Raw genomic sequence first — 20,406 nt, 5'->3', positions numbered from 1 at the left:
CTGCCCTTGTCGAATGAGGACCTACATATGTTCTAGAGTAGTACTTGTTAATTGCGATTAACATGTGAATCAATTTCTAGGATAAGTAAGACAACGCTAGTACTTACGATGCCTTGTGATGACTCAAACTCTTTTCGTTCTTAATGATTTCTACTTGTTAAATCTATGAACACACCATTCTAGATTGCATGTTAGGGACTAAGTTAAGTTGAAAACGCCATTCTCTTAGCATACTACATAAGAAAGAGTAATAGGTTGGGTTCTAACATTGAGCCAACTTGAGCATCTTCATCCGAAAATAGAAGGAATTTGAATGAAACATAACATGTTTGCATGATTATTTGGTGGTGGATAGCAATTCCCCTAACTCGTTTTTCTTAATTTGTGAACTACTCAAAAATCTGTCTCTGTTCTGTTTTTGTTCGATTTAATTTAAATAGCAAATCAACTCCAAAAATCCCAAAATTTTGTGTGAGTGTAGCTCTGTGTGTCTAGTATCTGCATATAAAATTTCGTAGACTTTAGATAAGTGTAAGTCAGTCTAATAATTATTTTTCGGTGGCTGGTCAGTAGGGACAGCAACCCAGTTTTTGTGACATTTTAAGTAGTTAGATAAAACAATCTTCTGCGGGAAAGACCCTTATTTTCATATGCTACAATTGACAAATATTAGTGTTAATAAGGAAAATCAATAGGATATTTGTGTGCTACTTTGTGGTGTGCTTTTAATCCTATCAAATTTTTGGCGCCGTGTCGCCGGGGATTGTTATTTCTAATTACTTTTTTTTTTTTTTTTTTTTTTTTTTATTGTTTTCTTTTCTTGTCTAATTAGTGTTTTTGTTCTTGTGTTTATTTCAGGTACTCTTCGTAGTATATGCGTACTCGAAGGTCCAAGAGCATTGATCCAGATTCCTATGATCCTGAGGTTGAACGAACATTTCGAAAGCTTCGAGGAACAATCAAGCAAAAGCGTGCATCGGTGTCTTTACCACCATCTTCTCCACCACATTTGAGTTCGGAAGAGGAGGAAGAACCACAAGAAGGCATGGCTGATAACCGGACTTTGAGGGAGTTGGCAACGCCTAATACGGATCAACAACCATTATGCATCACATATCCAAATGCAGGAGGAGGATTTGAGCTTAAGTCCGGCATGATTCACTACTTGCCTAAGTTCCATGGCTTCTCAACAGAGGATGCCAACAAGCATCTCATGGAGTTTCATGTGGTATGCTCGGGAATGAGACCGGCCAATGTGGATGAGGAGCAAGTCAAGTTGAGGGCATTCCCATTTACATTAGAAGCTAAGGCAAAGGAGTGGCTTTACAATTTACCTCCAGGATCAATGAACACATGGAACCAGGTGAAGCAAGCATTCTTGGAGCAATATTTTCCGGCCACAAAAGCTGCAAGCATAAGGAAAGACATATGTGCAATCCGACAACAACATGGAGAGCCCTTTGGAGATTACTATGAGCGATTCACACATTTGGTTGCATCTTGTCCTAATCATCAAATTTCAGAGCATCTTTTAATACAATATTTTTATGAAGGATTGTGTGGTACTGATCGTGTAATGCTTGATGCAGCAAGTGGAGGAGCATTCATGGACAAGACACCAACAAATGCTAAGGCATTATTAAAGAACATTGCTGGCAACACACGACAATTTGGAGGGAAAGATGAGCTACCTCTTAAGAAAGTTAACGAGGTAAGTGCTAACTCTAGTATTGAATTACAATTAGCTAACTTGACTAATCTTGTGCAACAGGTTATGGTGGCTCCAAAACAGGTGTGCAGTGTTTGTTCAATGATGGGACATGCCACAGATATGTGCCCTTCGTTAATGGATCAAGGTGGTCTTGAGCAAGCTAATGCGTTAGGAGGGTTTCAGGGACAACAAAGACAAAAGTATGATCCATACTCCAACAACTATAACGCAGGGTGGCGCGATCATCCACACTTAAAGTGGAACAATCAAGACAACGGACAACAATCTGTTCCCAACAACTATAACCGTCCACCTAGCTTCTTTCAAGCAAGACCGCAGACACCGTTTCAGCCTCAACAACAACAAGCTCCAAGTAAGTCTCTTGAGGATTTAATTGCTTCTTTAGCTAACTCTACTCAATCTCATCAACAGAAAACAGACAAAGCAATTGAAAACCTTGAGCGCCAAATGAGTCAGTTAGCAAGTTTGATGGGGCAACAACATCAACCAGGAAGGTTGCCTAGCCAAACCGTGGTGAATCCAAATGCGGAGCAGATGAATGTTGTGACTTTAAGGAGTGGAAAAGAAGTTTTTGAGCAGCCAAGGATGCAAAAGAGGACTAGAAAAGATACAAATGAGCAAGGGGAGCAACAAACCAAAAATCTTGAGCAAGATGAGGCTTCAACAGAAACTGAAAAGTCTTATAAAGATACAGAATTGAACAAAAAAGATTCTGATAAGGTAAGTAAAGAAGTTCAAAATTCATTTAACTCATGTGTCCCTATTCCTTTTCCTCGTAGGTTTATGAAGTCTAAGAAGGAGCAAACTGATAAGGAAATCTTGGATACTTTCCGAAAAGTCCAAGTGAACTTACCTCTTTTAGATGCCATAAAACAAGTGCCTAAGTATGCAAAGTTCCTTAAAGAGCTTTGTACGAACAAGAGAAGATTCAATGATCAAGAAACTGTGGCATTAAGCGAGGAAGTATCAGCTGTTTTGCAAAGAAAGCTACCACCGAAGTTGAAGGATGCCGGTAGCTTTACCATTCCATGTGTAATTGGAGGGAAAGAGTTTGGAAGAGCATTGTGCGATCTGGGGGCATCCATCAATCTGATGCCATATTCAGTGTATGAATCACTAAACCTTGGAGACTTGAAGGAAACAAAGGTAGTAATCCAGTTGGCAGATCGTTCAAATAGATATCCCAAAGGCCTATTGGAGGATGTACTTGTGCAAGTGAATGAACTTATTTTTCCCGCTGATTTTTTTGTTCTTGAGATGGAACATGACCCTATGCCTACTGCACTTCCTCTTATATTGGGAAGACCATTTCTTAGAACGGCGCGTACGAAGATTAATGTTTACGATGGTACTTTAACCATGGAAATTGATGGAGAAAGTGTCAAGTTCAAAATCTTCGATGCTATGAGGTACCCTAGTGATTTTGAATTTTGTTTGTCTATTGATGCGTTTGACTATTTTGTGCAGGATTGTTTTAATGAAGGTGTAGGACAAGACAATTTAGAAAAGGCGTTAGTGCATAGCATTACACATGGAAAACTTAATTATTCCGAGCACATTGAAGAAGAATTAATCCAGACAGTGGCAGCCCTTGAGTCTCTTTCACCAATTCGTGGTAAGTTTTCTTCCCATTTTATTTCTCTTCCTACTTCTAACGAAAAAATTCTTCCTTCTGTGATTCAGGCACCCAAATTGGAGCTTAAACCGATTCCTGAACATTTGAAGTATGCATTTTTGGGAGAGGATGAAACATTACCAGTCATCATATCATCACAACTCACAGCAGAAGAAGGGGAGAAACTGATCCGGGTACTGAAGGATCACAAAACTGCCATAGCTTGGAGCATTGCAGATATCAAAGGCATAAATCCAGCTACATGTATGCATAGGATTCTGCTGGAAGAAGGTGCAAAACCTACAAGGGAAGCTCAACGCCGTTTGAACCCACTCATGATGGAGGTCGTCAAGAAAGAGGTTATCAAGCTTCTTGATGTTGGCATCATCTATCCTATCTCGGACAGCAAGTGGGTGAGCCCTGTTCAAGTAGTTCCGAAGCGATCCGGAGTCACAGTTGTTAAGAATGAAGCTAGTGAGCTAGTGCCTACACGTGTGCAAAATAGTTGGAGAGTCTGTACAGACTACCGGAAGATAAATAGCACCACACGCAAGGATCACTTTCCAGTTCCATTCATTGATCAAATGTTAGAAAGGTTAGCTGGTCATTCTCATTATTGCTTTCTTGATGGCTATTCTGGATATAATCAAATTGCAGTTGCTCCGGAGGATCAAGAAAAGACGACTTTCACATGTCCATTTGGCACATTTGCATACCGGAGGATGCCGTTTGGACTTTGCAACGCTCCCGCCACATTTCAAAGGTGTATGGTAAGTATCTTTTCTGATATGATTGAGAAAATAATTGAAGTGTTCATGGATGATTTTTCAGTTTATGGTGATTCTTTTGATACATGTCTACATAATTTGTCCTTAGTTTTAAAACGTTGTCAAGAAACTAATCTGGTCTTAAATTGGGGAAAATGTCATTTCATGGTTTCACATGGATTAGTTTTAGGGCATATCATATCTGAAAATGGAATTGAAGTTGATAAATCTAAAGTAGAAATTGTTAGTTCATTACCTCTCCCTACTACTGTCAGGGAGGTTCGTTCTTTTCTTGGACATGCAGGTTTCTATCGTAGGTTTATGAAAGACTTCTCAATGATTTCTAGACCCTTGTGCCGTTTGCTTCAAAAGGATGTAATATTTGATATGAATGAAGAGTGTGTGGTAGCATTCAACAAACTTAAGGAGTTGTTATCCACGGCTCCTGTGATCATGCCACCAGATTGGAGTTTACCTTTTGAGTTAATGTGCGATGCTTCAGATTATGCTGTCGGTGCAGTTCTAGGACAACGTGTCAACAAAGTGCCACATGTCATCTATTATGCATCAGGAACACTCAATGATGCACAGTTGAATTATTCAACAACAGAGAAGGAGCTTCTAGCTGTTGTATTTGCTTTAGAAAAATTTAGATCTTATCTAATTGGAACTAAAGTTATTGTGTTTTCTGACCATGCAGCTTTGAAGTATTTACTCACAAAAAAAGATGCAAAACCGCGACTCATTCGATGGATACTTCTGCTTCAAGAGTTTGACTTGGAGATCAAGGATAAGAAAGGGAGTGAGAATGTTGTAGCAGATCATCTTAGCAGACTTGTGCACTCAAACATAGAGGAAGATTTCATCCCTTTACGTGAGAGTTTTCCGGATGAGCAATTGTTTTCATTAAAGGTTACTGACCCTTGGTATGCAGATATTATCAATTACAAGGTCACCAAAAAGATTCCGGATGATTTTACACGTGCTCAGAAAGATAAGCTTGTCAAAACCGCCAAATACTACGAGTGGGATGATCCTTATTTGTGGAAATATTGCCTTGATCAATTGATTAGAAGGTGTGTCCCTGAATCTGAGTTTAAATCTATTCTAACTTTTTGTCATTCTTATGCATGTGGCGGCCATTTTGGAGCAAAAAGGACAGCCCTTAAGGTGTTAGAGAGTGGTTTTTATTGGCCTAGTTTGTTTAAGGATGCGTACGAGTTTTGTGCAACATGTGATCGTTGTCAACGAACAGGTAACTTGGGCCCAAGAAATCAAATGCCACAAACCCCTATTTTGATTGTTGAGATCTTTGATGTATGGGGCATTGATTTCATGGGACCTTTTCCATCTTCAAATGGTTTTCTTTACATTTTATTGGCTGTGGATTATGTTTCTAAATGGGTGGAAGCGAAAGCCACCAAAACTAATGATTCAAAAATTGTTTCAGATTTTATTAAGACTAACATCTTTGCAAGATTTGGCACACCTAGAGCAATCATTAGCGATGGAGGGAGTCACTTTTGCAATAGAACATTTGAAGCGTTGCTTAGGAAGTACAATGTCACACATAAGGTGTCTACACCTTATCATCCGCAAACTAGTGGTCAAGCAGAAGTATCAAACCGTGAGGTAAAGCAAATTTTGGAGAAAACTGTGAGTCCTAGTAGGAAGGATTGGAGCATGCGCTTGAACGATGCATTGTGGGCTTATAGGACTGCTTATAAGACTCCTATTGGAATGTCCCCATTTCGATTAGTTTATGGGAAACCATGCCGTCTTCCAGTAGAATTAGAACACAAAGCTTATTGGGCTATCAAAGCCTACAACATGGACATGAGTGTTGCCGGACAGCAGAGGAAGCTTCAATTGAATGAGTTAGATGAAATTCGGAATGATGCATACGAGTCTAGTCGAATATACAAGGAGAAATCAAAGGCATTTCATGACAAGATGATATCAAGGAAGAGCTTTGCCATTGGACAAAAAGTTCTTCTATTTAATTCTCGCCTTCGGTTATTTCCAGGTAAGCTTCGTTCTCGATGGGTTGGTCCGTTTGTTATAACTAATATTTTTCCTCATGGTGCAGTGGAAATCCAAAGTGCAAAGACCAGAAACCTATTCAAAGTGAATGGACATAGACTCAAACCATATTACGAGTCTTTTGCGGAGCATGATGTGGAGGTTGTACCCCTCCAAGAACCAGCTTCCCTTGAATGATTACTCTTGGTACCGTCCGGCTGAGGACGTAAAAGCAAGCGCTTATTGGGAGGCAACCCAATATTTCTATTCAATTTGGTCATTTTTTCAATCCTTACCCCCAAACCTAAACTGGACATTGTCCCCAATGTCAGAAAACACAATAATGCATAAAATAAAAATAAAATAAAATAATAAGAAACAAAATAAAGCATTTGGACTGAAAACTTCCCCAATTTGCAATAAAATCAAGTGATGACCCCCAAACTTCAATTCTGCAATCAACTCCAAGGGTGGACATAACCTAAGATTCCTACAAAGAAAAGAAATACTTCAGCTTAGCACGCATGAAAACTTAGAAAACAAAACAAACGAAAATTTGAAAATGACATAAAAAGATAATGAATAGAAATATTGGGTTGCCTCCCAATAAGCGCTTGCTTTTACGTCCTCAGCCGGACGGTACCAAGAGTAATCATTCAAGGGAAGCTGGTTCTTGGAGGGGTACAACCTCCACATCATGCTCCGCAAAAGACTCGTAATATGGTTTGAGTCTATGTCCATTCACTTTGAATAGGTTTCTGGTCTTTGCACTTTGGATTTCCACTGCACCATGAGGAAAAATATTAGTTATAACAAACGGACCAACCCATCGAGAACGAAGCTTACCTGGAAATAACCGAAGGCGAGAATTAAATAGAAGAACTTTTTGTCCAATGGCAAAGCTCTTCCTTGATATCATCTTGTCATGAAATGCCTTTGATTTCTCCTTGTATATTCGACTAGACTCGTATGCATCATTCCGAATTTCATCTAACTCATTCAATTGAAGCTTCCTCTGCTGTCCGGCAACACTCATGTCCATGTTGTAGGCTTTGATAGCCCAATAAGCTTTGTGTTCTAATTCTACTGGAAGACGGCATGGTTTCCCATAAACTAATCGAAATGGGGACATTCCAATAGGAGTCTTATAAGCAGTCCTATAAGCCCACAATGCATCGTTCAAGCGCATGCTCCAATCCTTCCTACTAGGACTCACAGTTTTCTCCAAAATTTGCTTTACCTCACGGTTTGATACTTCTGCTTGACCACTAGTTTGCGGATGATAAGGTGTAGACACCTTATGTGTGACATTGTACTTCCTAAGCAACGCTTCAAATGTTCTATTGCAAAAGTGACTCCCTCCATCGCTAATGATTGCTCTAGGTGTGCCAAATCTTGCAAAGATGTTAGTCTTAATAAAATCTGAAACAATTTTTGAATCATTAGTTTTGGTGGCTTTCGCTTCCACCCATTTAGAAACATAATCCACAGCCAATAAAATGTAAAGAAAACCATTTGAAGATGGAAAAGGTCCCATGAAATCAATGCCCCATACATCAAAGATCTCAACAATCAAAATAGGGGTTTGTGGCATTTGATTTCTTGGGCCCAAGTTACCTGTTCGTTGACAACGATCACATGTTGCACAAAACTCGTACGCATCCTTAAACAAACTAGGCCAATAAAAACCACTCTCTAACACCTTAAGGGCTGTCCTTTTTGCTCCAAAATGGCCGCCACATGCATAAGAATGACAAAAAGTTAGAATAGATTTAAACTCAGATTCAGGGACACACCTTCTAATCAATTGATCAAGGCAATATTTCCACAAATAAGGATCATCCCACTCGTAGTATTTGGCGGTTTTGACAAGCTTATCTTTCTGAGCACGTGTAAAATCATCCGGAATCTTTTTGGTGACCTTGTAATTGATAATATCTGCATACCAAGGGTCAGTAACCTTTAATGAAAACAATTGCTCATCCGGAAAACTCTCACGTAAAGGGATGAAATCTTCCTCTATGTTTGAGTGCATAAGTCTGCTAAGATGATCTGCTACAACATTCTCACTCCCTTTCTTATCCTTGATCTCCAAGTCAAACTCTTGAAGCAGAAGTATCCATCGAATGAGTCGCGGTTTTGCATCTTTTTTTGTGAGTAAATACTTCAAAGCTGCATGGTCAGAAAACACAATAACTTTAGTTCCAATTAGATAAGATCTAAATTTTTCTAAAGCAAATACAACAGCTAGAAGCTCCTTCTCTGTTGTTGAATAATTCAACTGTGCATCATTGAGTGTTCCTGATGCATAATAGATGACATGTGGCACTTTGTTGACACGTTGTCCTAGAACTGCATCGACAGCATAATCTGAAGCATCGCACATTAACTCAAAAGGTAAACTCCAATCTGGTGGCATGATCACAGGAGCCGTGGATAACAACTCCTTAAGTTTGTTGAATGCTACCACACACTCTTCATTCATATCAAATATTACATCCTTTTGAAGCAAACGGCACAAGGGTCTAGAAATCATTGAGAAGTCTTTCATAAACCTACGATAGAAACCTGCATGTCCAAGAAAAGAACGAACCTCCCTGACAGTAGTAGGGAGAGGTAATGAACTAACAATTTCTACTTTAGATTTATCAACTTCAATTCCATTTTCAGATATGATATGCCCTAAAACTAATCCATGTGAAACCATGAAATGACATTTTCCCCAATTTAAGACCAGATTAGTTTCTTGACAACGTTTTAAAACTAAGGACAAATTATGTAGACATGTATCAAAAGAATCACCATAAACTGAAAAATCATCCATGAACACTTCAATTATTTTCTCAATCATATCAGAAAAGATACTTACCATACACCTTTGAAATGTGGCGGGAGCGTTGCAAAGTCCAAACGGCATCCTCCGGTATGCAAATGTGCCAAATGGACATGTGAAAGTCGTCTTTTCTTGATCCTCCGGAGCAACTGCAATTTGATTATATCCAGAATAGCCATCAAGAAAGCAATAATGAGAATGACCAGCTAACCTTTCTAACATTTGATCAATGAATGGAACTGGAAAGTGATCCTTGCGTGTGGTGCTATTTATCTTCCGGTAGTCTGTACAGACTCTCCAACTATTTTGCACACGTGTAGGCACTAGCTCACTAGCTTCATTCTTAACAACTGTGACTCCGGATCGCTTCGGAACTACTTGAACAGGGCTCACCCACTTGCTGTCCGAGATAGGATATATGATGCCAACATCAAGAAGCTTGATAACCTCTTTCTTGACGACCTCCATCATGAGTGGGTTCAAACGGCGTTGAGCTTCCCTTGTAGGTTTTGCACCTTCTTCCAGCAGAATCCTATGCATACATGTAGCTGGATTTATGTCTTTGATATCTGCAATGCTCCAAGCTATGGCAGTTTTGTGATCCTTCAGTACCCGGATCAGTTTCTCCCCTTCTTCTGCTGTGAGTTGTGATGATATGATGACTGGTAATGTTTCATCCTCTCCCAAAAATGCATACTTCAAATGTTCAGGAATCGGTTTAAGCTCCAATTTGGGTGCCTGAATCACAGAAGGAAGAATTTTTTCGTTAGAAGTAGGAAGAGAAATAAAATGGGAAGAAAACTTACCACGAATTGGTGAAAGAGACTCAAGGGCTGCCACTGTCTGGATTAATTCTTCTTCAATGTGCTCGGAATAATTAAGTTTTCCATGTGTAATGCTATGCACTAACGTCTTTTCTAAATTGTCTTGTCCTACACCTTCATTAAAACAATCCTGCACAAAATAGTCAAACGCATCAATAGACAAACAAGATTCAAAATCACTAGGGTACCTCATAGCATCGAAGATTTTGAACTTGACGCTTTCTCCATCAATTTCCATGGTTAAAGTACCATTGTAAACATCAATCTTCGTACGCGCCGTTCTAAGAAATGGTCTTCCCAATATAAGAGGAAGTGCAGTAGGCATAGGGTCATGTTCCATCTCAAGAACAAAAAAATCAGCGGGAAAAATAAGTTCATTCACTTGCACAAGTACATCCTCCAATAGGCCTTTGGGATATCTATTTGAACGATCTGCCAACTGGATTACTACCTTTGTTTCCTTCAAGTCTCCAAGGTTTAGTGATTCATACACTGAATATGGCATCAGATTGATGGATGCCCCCAGATCACACAATGCTCTTCCAAACTCTTTCCCTCCAATTACACATGGAATGGTAAAGCTACCGGCATCCTTCAACTTCGGTGGTAGCTTTCTTTGCAAAACAGCTGATACTTCCTCGCTTAATGCCACAGTTTCTTGATCATTGAATCTTCTCTTGTTCGTACAAAGCTCTTTAAGGAACTTTGCATACTTAGGCACTTGTTTTATGGCATCTAAAAGAGGTAAGTTCACTTGGACTTTTCGGAAAGTATCCAAGATTTCCTTATCAGTAAACTCCTTCAAAGTACTTCACAAACATTTCTCATAAGACAATCTCACATTGCTCACTAGCTAGCTTGGAAAGGGTAAGGAAAAATGTTTAAGGTATAAGGGTGGACATATCTGGTGATAAGAAATAAAAGGCTTAACATATACGGCTCAAATTGGCAATCTAATGATATCATTTTTCTTTAGGAAACATGCTTATTTGGGCCATGGTGATAAACCTAATGCCTCTATCCTTTTCAAGTTCATGCAATCAATGACAAACATTTCGAAAGATCATTACGCAAGTTCTAGAGATGTAAGTCACATAAGTTCATCACACATGAAAGAATATGAGTGTATGAAAAATGCACACACTTTCGATAGGCTCAAAAACTCACATAGGTTGTATATGGTCACTATGTTCACATACGAAGCTTTAAATCATGCTTTAGTTTCACATCAACAAGGCTATGTGCTTTTGGTTTTTCAAAGATGATTAAACATGTACAAAGCTAACAAGAGAATAAGGAACTTCACACAATACATGCTTACTAAGTTCTTGATCACTGTGGTTTAAATTCAATCCAGTTATATCATTGGGTCGGGAAACTAACAAAAATCTAATTCAAAACAATAAAGAAAATAAGACTATTTTTGGATTTTTCATATTTTCAAAATTTTCTCTTTTTTTTTAATTTTTTTTTTTTAAGAGTCAACAAAACTAATTAAGAAAACAAAAAAAACAACAAGGAAACAAATTAAACCAGTTCTCACAACCAGTTCTGAGCAGCACATTACACATATGTAGCAAATTAAAAATGTACATCCCATGATCACAAGGTCTAAGAATGGTATTTCTAAACCAAAGGCATTCAGTCCAACTAAACACCCTCTTCCTCCTTTCATTGAGGTGATTCCTACTACATATTTATAAGCTTCAAAATTTGTAAATTGGAGATTGGCAATGCAAAATGAGTTCAATGCACTTCAATCCACAGGAACTTGGGTTCATATCCTTCCTACATCTTCTCAGAATGTTGTTGGATGTAAATGGGTATTCCGACTTAAGAACCCTGATGGTTCCATTGAAATATATAAAGTCAGGCTTGTTGCCAAATGTTTTCATCAAAAGGAAGGTTTGGATTATCAAGAGACTTTTAGCCTTGTAGCTAAACCTGTCGCCATCAGAATCTTGTTAACTTTTGCTGTTTAGTTCAACTGGTTTCTTAATCAATTAGACATTAGCAATGCTTTCCTTCATGGGAATTTGAAAGAAGAAGTGTTCATAGTATGACCTCATGGGTTTCAAGATCCATCTCTTCCCAATCATGTGTGTAAGCTCAAGAAATCTTTATATGGTCTTAAATAAGCCTTTGGGGCCTGGTTTGATAAGTTGTTTCAGGCTTTTAAATCTCTTGGCTTTACTCAATCATCTTCATATGCTTCTCTGTTTGTTCTTAAAGTTCCATCCTTGGTCATTGTACTGGTTTATGTAGATGATATACTCATCAGTGGTCCCATTGCTTCTTTCTGCCAACACTTCATTCAATAGTTGAGTACCCTATTTCCAATTAAAGATTTAGGACCCTTGCACCATTTTTTGCATTTGGAAGTTCACAGAACCAATGATAGTTTTTTTTTTTTTTCCTACACCAAGGCAAGTATTTACTTGATCTTTTGCAAAAAACTAATATGGTTGGAGCTAAACCATGTTGTATACCCCTCAGTTCTACAAAATTAGATCATAGTGGTAAACTGTTATCTAATCCCATTGAACATCGCTCTATAGTTGGTGGCCTCCAATACCTTACCTGGACTAGACCTAATATTTCATTTGTTGTAAATCAGGTGTGTTAGTTTATGCATGCAACCCTAGTTACTCATATGTAAGTAGCAAAGCGAATTTTAAGATTTCTCAAGGGTACTATATCTCAGGGTCTTATGATTAAACAGGATCCTTTACATTTTCTGCCTACTCAGATGCATATTAGGCTGGCTGCACATTTGATTGAAGATCTAGTAGTGGTTTTTGTGTATTTTTGGGTTCTCACTTGATTAGCTGGTGTGCAAAGAAACAAACAACTGTGGCTCGTTCATCCACTAAGGCAAAATATAAGTCTTTGGCTCAAACTGTTGCAGAAATTACTTGGATATGCAAAATACTAAGAGATTTTGATTTTCCTATGTCTATTAAACCTATTCTCTAGTGTGATAACATTTCAACCATATCTCTTACTTCTAATCCTATTTTTCATGCTCGCACTAAACATGTTGGAATTGATTATCACTATATCCAGGAATTGGTTCTTGCCAATTTAATCAAGGTTCACTATGTGTGTAGCCAAGATCATATTGCTGACATTCATACAAAGTCATAGTCCAAAAACAAGTTTCAGTTTCTACAATCCAAGCTCTCACTTGGAACTCTCCCTTCTTCCAAGTTTGGCTTGAGGGGGTGTAAAGATGAAGATGCCATGTCATAACAAATGTAGTTATTAGTTTGTTATAGGTTTGTTGTAATGTATTTTGTTTTTGGTTAGTTAGAGTGTAAATAGTCAAATACTATATATTAGTGGTTGTATTCTTCATTTGTTGGATTAATGAGAATTATACTTTTCTTAGTGTCTAAGAAAAGCTTTCAAAGAAAGCCTTGAGTTTTTATAGGAAGAAGGAGAAGAATAAGAAGAAGGGAAACGTACCTCGAAAAGGGGTCTGTCTCTCTAGGTAGTGTTATCCTCAACTTGTTTGCCCCTTGGTCTCTTGGCGTCATCCAACTGCAAAACAACATTGAAGGGCAGCGTTAATGCATCAAAATTACATTAGGATGCTTTGATTTAAAGGATAATTACGACTTTTAGGGTTTTTAGAGAGATAATAGAACCTGTTCCTTGGAGACGAAGCTCGTAAGCTGGGCTAGGCGTGTGAAATTGTCTTCGACCATCTCTCCGACTCTGAATACTTCAATCCTTCCTTCAACCTTTTGTCTTTTGCTCTCACACAAGTTCTTCGCGTCTTTTGCTTCCACAGGCTCTGTGCCCATAATTTGACAAACAAACGGCAATTTTATTTAGAGGTTACTACATTTCACACCTTAAGACTTGGGTGATTTCCAAACAGGCCAATAAAGTTTTAATTTTTTTTTTTAATTTTGTACCATAAAGTTTTGAAATTTTATCAATTTACGTCTTTAGTTGGATTGATTGTTTAATCTTTTGTTAAACTGATAACAGGGCGCGTGATACTGTTATACTGGCTAAAGTGTGCCACATTTGCACCATGTTAATAAAAAAACCTCATCATTTTAATAGAAAGATTAGATGTTCTAAGAGACAAAAAATGTAACTCAATTCAATTTCAAAACTTTAGGATGCAATGTGATAAACCATTTTAAAAAGTGTGCCAAACCCGAAGGGTGTAAAATGTAGTTAGCCCATTTTTTTTTTCTTAAAAAAAATATTTATTCTACTCAATAATTGGTGAAGTGATTTTTTTTTTTTTTGGGTAATTCACCAATCACATAATACATCCCAAGTTTATTGTAGAGAACTGATGAAACGTAACTCTCCACAAGGGCAACGTCAAACGGAAGGTCACGTCCACAAGGGTGACGTTAAAGTCTATGTGAATCAAAAGGGACAAAAGAAGAAGATAAAAGTGGTTCGCCATATGAGGTTAACCTTTGACATCACAAAGTGCCCAAAATCACGTCAGCGAGCCCAATGAGGATGTTATGCAAAGAGAAACATTAATTAAAGCCATTGACAGAAACTGTGTGGTTGAAGTGATGAATTATTTCTATCACTTCAATAAGTTGAGGTAGAATAAGAAGAAGTAAGTTACTCATTAACGTTTGAATTCTATGTATACCTAAAAAAATTGATTAAATGAATACAATGATGAGCCTTACTGTTTTTTTTTTTCTTACATTGTTGATTTGGTTACCCAATTGGAGATTATAATGATTGGAGATACCGATTTCTAGAGGCGGCTTCTGGACCAGGAAGGTGGCTCTCAGCCATTGTAAGTGACTAACCCTATGTGTTATGGAGTGATTCAAATGTGTTGGGATTGTGTCGAAGTGAAAGTTAAATTAAAATTTGTAAATTACAACACATTTACTGTAACTTTATCTTCTGTAGAAGCATTAGGACGAGGCTCGGAGGGTACTGAAAGTGTTGACGACCAACATAAAGAACTGATTTTTGGTAATGTATCTGTCACATCCCGACCTGGGGCGGATCACTTCCCGGGCCCGCTCCACCACCGTAGCACGATATTGTCCGCTTTGGGTTTACCATTCCCTCACAGTTTTGTTTTTGGGAACTCACGAGCAACTTCCTAGTGGGTCACCCATCATGGGATTGCTCTAACCTCCTTCTCGCTTAACTTCAGAGTTCCCATGGAACCCGAAGCCAGTGAGCTCCCAAAAAGCCTCGTGCTAAGTAGGGATATGAATATACATATAAGGATCACTCCCCTGGGCGATGTGGGATGTCACAATCCACCCCCCTTAAGGGCCTGACGTCCTCGTCGGCACATCATGGTCAGGGTTAGGCTTTGATACCAAATTGTCACATCCCGGCCCGGACGGATCACTTCCCCGGCCGGCTCGACCACCGTAGCACGATATTGTCTGCTTTGGGCTTACCATTCCCTCACAGTTTTGTTTTTGGGAACTCACGAGCAACTTCCCAGTGGGTCACTCATCATGGGATTGCTCTAGCCTCATTCTCGCTTAACTTCGGAGTTCCCATGGAACTCGAAGCCAGTAAGCTCTCAAAATGCCTCGTGCTAGGTAGGGATGTGAATATACATATAAGGATCACTCCCCTGGGCAATATGGGATGTCACAATATCCCACTTATATTGAAAAGTTTGGAAATTGTGATGTTGATTGTGTTTTTAGATCGATGAAGTGTTGTACATGTTTTTTATTTGTTTTACACTTGTGGATAGTCCTACTTTGAGCACTGCCATGATGCGAGTGGTATAAGTACATGTTTGTTAGAACACAAATGTTTGTAGAATGTCTATAACATTAGATGTGGGAGTTGGATGAGTGCATGTTTTTTTGTTCTCAAATGTCCATAGAATGTGTAAAATTGGATGTGGGAGTAGTGGTATGTTTTTGTGTACTATTGAGATTTTGTCTCACTTCTCATTATCAAAATTTATTTTGTGCTTTTGGAAGGACCAAACTGACAAGATTGCAACATAACAGACAACTTTTCATAAGTGCTCATAAATACACACACATGCTAAATTGTCAATTGTCAAGCTTATTAAATGTGACTGTATACGAACTGAGAAATTTATAGCTACCACAACACATTCTTAATGTAATTAAAGAAAAAGGTTAAGAATTTGAACGGAATAATGGGAACTAACTGGTTGTAAACTGACTATCTGATAACTTTAAACAACTATTCACAATCCATCATATATCTACAATACACCGGCATACATCTGTCTTTTCCATACATCTTTTGTTTGTTTGACATTTAATGACATCTAAATTGATCATCTATAAATGAAAGCGAACAACAATTAAGTAGCCAACACTTACTTCGGCCACAACACATTCTTAATTAGGGATGGTTCTGTATGGGATCCCAAACCGAAAACGGGATCGTGAATCTCAAACCAAAAAATTTCGGGACGGGAATTTGAAAATCCCGAAGTGAAATTTCAGTATTCCCAATTTTCGGTATTTTAGGATGAATCGAGACTAGATTTTGGGTTTTGGACTTTAGGCTGAAATTTGAGATTTTTGGATTGTGGGTTAAAATTGGGCTTTTGGCTTGAGATTTTGTGGGCTTATTTCATATCAATTGAAATTTAGGTTTTTCACCTCATACCAATTGAAATACAAATTCATTCATATCAAGTCAAATTGACGTTCCAAAGTTCCAAACTACTTGATTTCATTCTTCTATTTCTAATATAGTCTACTATCAAATTACTTAAATTCAACATTCAACATGCATGCAACCTAAATAAATATATATGTTTTCAGTTTGGTTCAGGATTTCCGAACCATTGAATATATATTCTCGATTCCTGTACCAACAGGTTTGTGATCGATTTGGTATGGATCTCGAAAATTTCAGTAATATCGGTTTAGGAAATTTTCGGTATGGGATTGAGAATTTTTTGGTTTGGTTTGGGATTTTCGGGAAAATTTTCCAGCCCCATTCTTAATGTAGTTAAAGGAAAAGATTAAGGATTTGTACAGACTAATAGGAACCATGTGACAACCCGTCTTGAATTTTACGGAATGGAAGGATATTCTTGGTAAATTCTTTTGGGTTGTGGGATATTTGGTTTAAAATGTTGTTTTTAGGGCCTTAATAGGTGTGCCCATGGGGCCCACCTTTGGATTTTGTCCTCCTGACCCATTCTTCTTTCTTTCTCTCTCTCTATCTCTTTCTTCCTCACTTCCTTTCTTTTTCTCAACTCTCCTGTGTTTTCTCTCTCTCGGATCCCTAAGCCCTCTCCCTTCCTCGAGGACCAGTACACACCTATTCCACACCTACAACAGGCAACCACAAGCTCATCAAAACGCTTGGCAACGACAGAACCACCATTTTCCCTGACAACGTAACTTGGGACTAGAGGAACCTAGTTTTTCCGGCGAGTTCGACGGATTTCAAGCTGATTTTCGGCCAACTCCGGCCACTAATTAGGAAACCAAAGGTTCCATTCTCTTCATCTCATCAAGTACTACAACTTTGGTTTTTGAATCACTTGATTTCGTTGAGTATTGAAGAAGTTATAACCTTTTAAAGTTTACTTAGTTTCCGGTGACCTCTGCCACTTTCGAGGCGATTTCCAGCCAAATCAAGATGAGCTAGCCATTGTGCAAGGTACCATTCTCTTCGTCTCGTTGAGTACTACAACTTTCGTTTTTGGATCACTTGATTTGGTTGAGTAACGAAGAAGTTATGGGTGTTTGAAGTGGTCCCCAGAAACTGCCCAATTCATTGGCCTGAAAACGGGTCAGCCTTACCCAAGTCGTTTGAACCCAGACCAAAACCCTCGGGCCTTTTAGCCTAACCCAATCCATTTCTGTGGGCTAGGCTTTAAGCTAATAACCCAAAAACCCAAACCCCATTTAGACCTAACCCAATCCAACCCAAACCCTTTGACCCGGCCCGTGACCCGACCCGATTGACCTGGTTGAACCGACCCGCTAACCTGGACCTGTTAACCTGGTATGACCGTTGACTTTGACCGATTAATGTTGACTTTTTTAGGTTTTGGTTAGGACCCCTCCTAGGCTAATTTCAGCGTTCTAGATCCATTTATGACGTTTGTTTTCCCAAAATCAATCGTTTGAATATAGTTTTATTAATTGGACCCTTATGTGCTTAGGTGCATTTATTGTGGCGTTTCTATCTTCGCTAGTTTGCTTGGCTTTTCGACAGTGAAGTATATGTGAGTGGACCCCTTCTAAAATGCATGTTTTAATAGTAGAAATGCAACATGAAAAACATGATTTTAATGATTACGTTTTATGAAACATTTTATGAGATATTATGCTTACTGAGAATATTTTGGAATACCATATTTTATCGAAATGATGTTCTTTGTAGTATATATGATGGATGACTATATACTATTTATGAACATGCTTTTGCACACTTCTTTGTAGTATATATGATGATGACTATATGCTATGAAGATGTTTTGAGATATATGTATCTATGTTTGGAAAGACTATGTTCAATGATTTTGTGCATATCTAGTGGTCACTGTTCTGCCTACGGGCGAGGGAGATATATGGCTTAGGGAGACATATGTAGATGGGTTCGGGCTGAGAGATATATGTACTGGCTTCGGGCCCAGAGATACTGATACTGATACCACTAGTTAGCACATTACATACAAGATATGTTTCATGAAAGGTTTTATAGCATGCTAGGGTTTTCGAAAAACCTATTACATATTATACTATTGAGTTTTCATAAAACTTTGGGGGTTAGTATGATAACTATTTCAGTATTATATATATATATATATCAACTTGGTCCACTTATATTTGTTTTGCGCCCCCTCAAGACTTAGAATCGAGGCGTACAATCTCAGTGACAATGTACTTCCGCATCGGCATCTTCGAGTCCTCTTGGTGTAAGACCCATCCTTTTATTTGTTCAATTTTATATTATTTCTTTTCTAGTGTATAAAATTAGTTGTATGCTCTGAACACGTTCCTCATTTGCATATTCATTGTATTTAAATTCATAACTTTTATTTACGTTCGTTACTTCTCATGCATGTTAGTATGGCTTTGTCACCTTCAGGTGTCGGCCAGCACGTGCCTACCCTAGTGTTCGGGGAATATCAGGGTCGGGCGTGTCAAACCAACTAGTTGTAAACTGACTATCTAATAACTTTACACAACTATTCACAAGCCACCATATACCTACAATAGACCGTCATGTATCCGTCATTTCCGTACATTTTTTGTTGATGTGACATTTAATGAAATCTCAATTGATCATCTATAAATGGAAGCCAAGGACAATTCAGTATCCAACACTTACTTCTTCCACAACCATGGCAACTATAGATGTGATGGCTCTGTCAGGGAGTGATGCATATTCTGATGATTCGACCAATCAAATTGCATAAGCGAAGATCGAATTTTGTGCAAACTCACGATCCATCATTCCGTGGCATCAAAAGTGCATCAAACAGGAATCCACCTTGGTTGCGTTACTACAATAGTTGAACGAGGCGTTGTACAAAGCGGACAAATACAAACGCCAAATACATAGTCGAAAGTATAAGTATGATGAACTAATTCTAAAAAAGGAGGAAGATGTACGTCGTATGTCAATCACTCCATCAGCAATGAAGCAGCTCTAACAAGAGTGTGACTTCACCTTTTATGATGGGTTTGAGAAATTTCATTCGCATCTTCATCGTAACTGTAAGGGATATGATTGGGACTATATTTTGACCTTGCACGTGGATGACATCGTCAAAGATGGTCGATGACCTTGTGCGAGAAACATGAGTACATAAAGGCGGCTCACAAAAGCACCCAAGGATCCTTAGGTTGAAATTTGCCTTCTTATACATTTATGACTTGTTATCCTGTACATTTTTCGTACTTTTTTAACTATATCGTAATTTTAAACTTCAGTAAATAACTCAAGTGTTATTTTCATAAACCTTCATAATGACACACATAAACATTCTAAAACAACCAACTATGGCCACAACAAAATAATAATTCATTCCCCTGGAAACTTAACACTTCTTGTATAAAAAATGACTCACGACAAATTACTTTTCAAACCCTGCTTAATGGGTCATTCAATATATATTCGTTAAAATCGTCTAGTACTCCCATATTTCCAACGGTCATATGACTGTTACTATTTTGGGTTAGGATTGAATTACGCACAGGGCCACCATCTTCATTTGCCTTAGTAATGTCACCGGTAGCGGTGCTTAGTGTGGCATGTGTGTGTTCTTCGGATTTGGTTGGGTAATACCTAGACAATTACAAAACAACCCAAGGTTGTTTTAAATATTACTACCACTTATATATTGTGAGGCAAAGCGTAAAGGGACAATTAATTTTGTTGCGTATATACTACCCAACCAATAAACACCTAACTCATGACAAATTGAGTCCAAAATGTGGAATTTGAATCCTCGTCGAATCTTCTTTGTTGAGGATCTCGGGGATTCGCGAATCGTGTTCATTCATCATATATCGTGCGGTCAAAAATTATTTTAAATATTTTTATTTAAAATTAAACACAAACAGTACCTAACAAAAACTGACTACACGATGTACAATAAACGTACATGATTCACGGATCTTCAG

General features: G+C 38.2%; 1 protein-coding gene across 1 annotated transcript; it reads left to right on the top strand.

Annotated features, from left to right (window-relative positions):
• The first annotated feature begins 1,240 nt into the window (after window positions 1–1,240).
• On the top strand, window positions 1,241–6,334 carry LOC103950527. The gene is made up of 2 exons (XM_048578527.1): window positions 1,241–3,839; window positions 4,305–6,334. Exons 1-2 carry the CDS (start codon window positions 1,241–1,243, stop codon window positions 6,332–6,334), a joined length of 4,629 nt encoding a protein of 1,542 aa, XP_048434484.1.
• Window positions 6,335–20,406: the final 14,072 nt, after the last annotated feature.

This window comes from the organism of the source record quoted next, unplaced genomic scaffold, assembly GCF_019419815.1.
Source record: "Pyrus x bretschneideri cultivar Hongxiangsu unplaced genomic scaffold, Pyrus_bretschneideri_v1 Contig121, whole genome shotgun sequence".
NCBI classification, from domain to species: domain Eukaryota; kingdom Viridiplantae; phylum Streptophyta; class Magnoliopsida; order Rosales; family Rosaceae; genus Pyrus; species Pyrus x bretschneideri.
The sequence above is the reverse complement of the archived record's forward strand: the minus strand, read 5'-3'. Positions and strand labels throughout refer to the sequence as shown.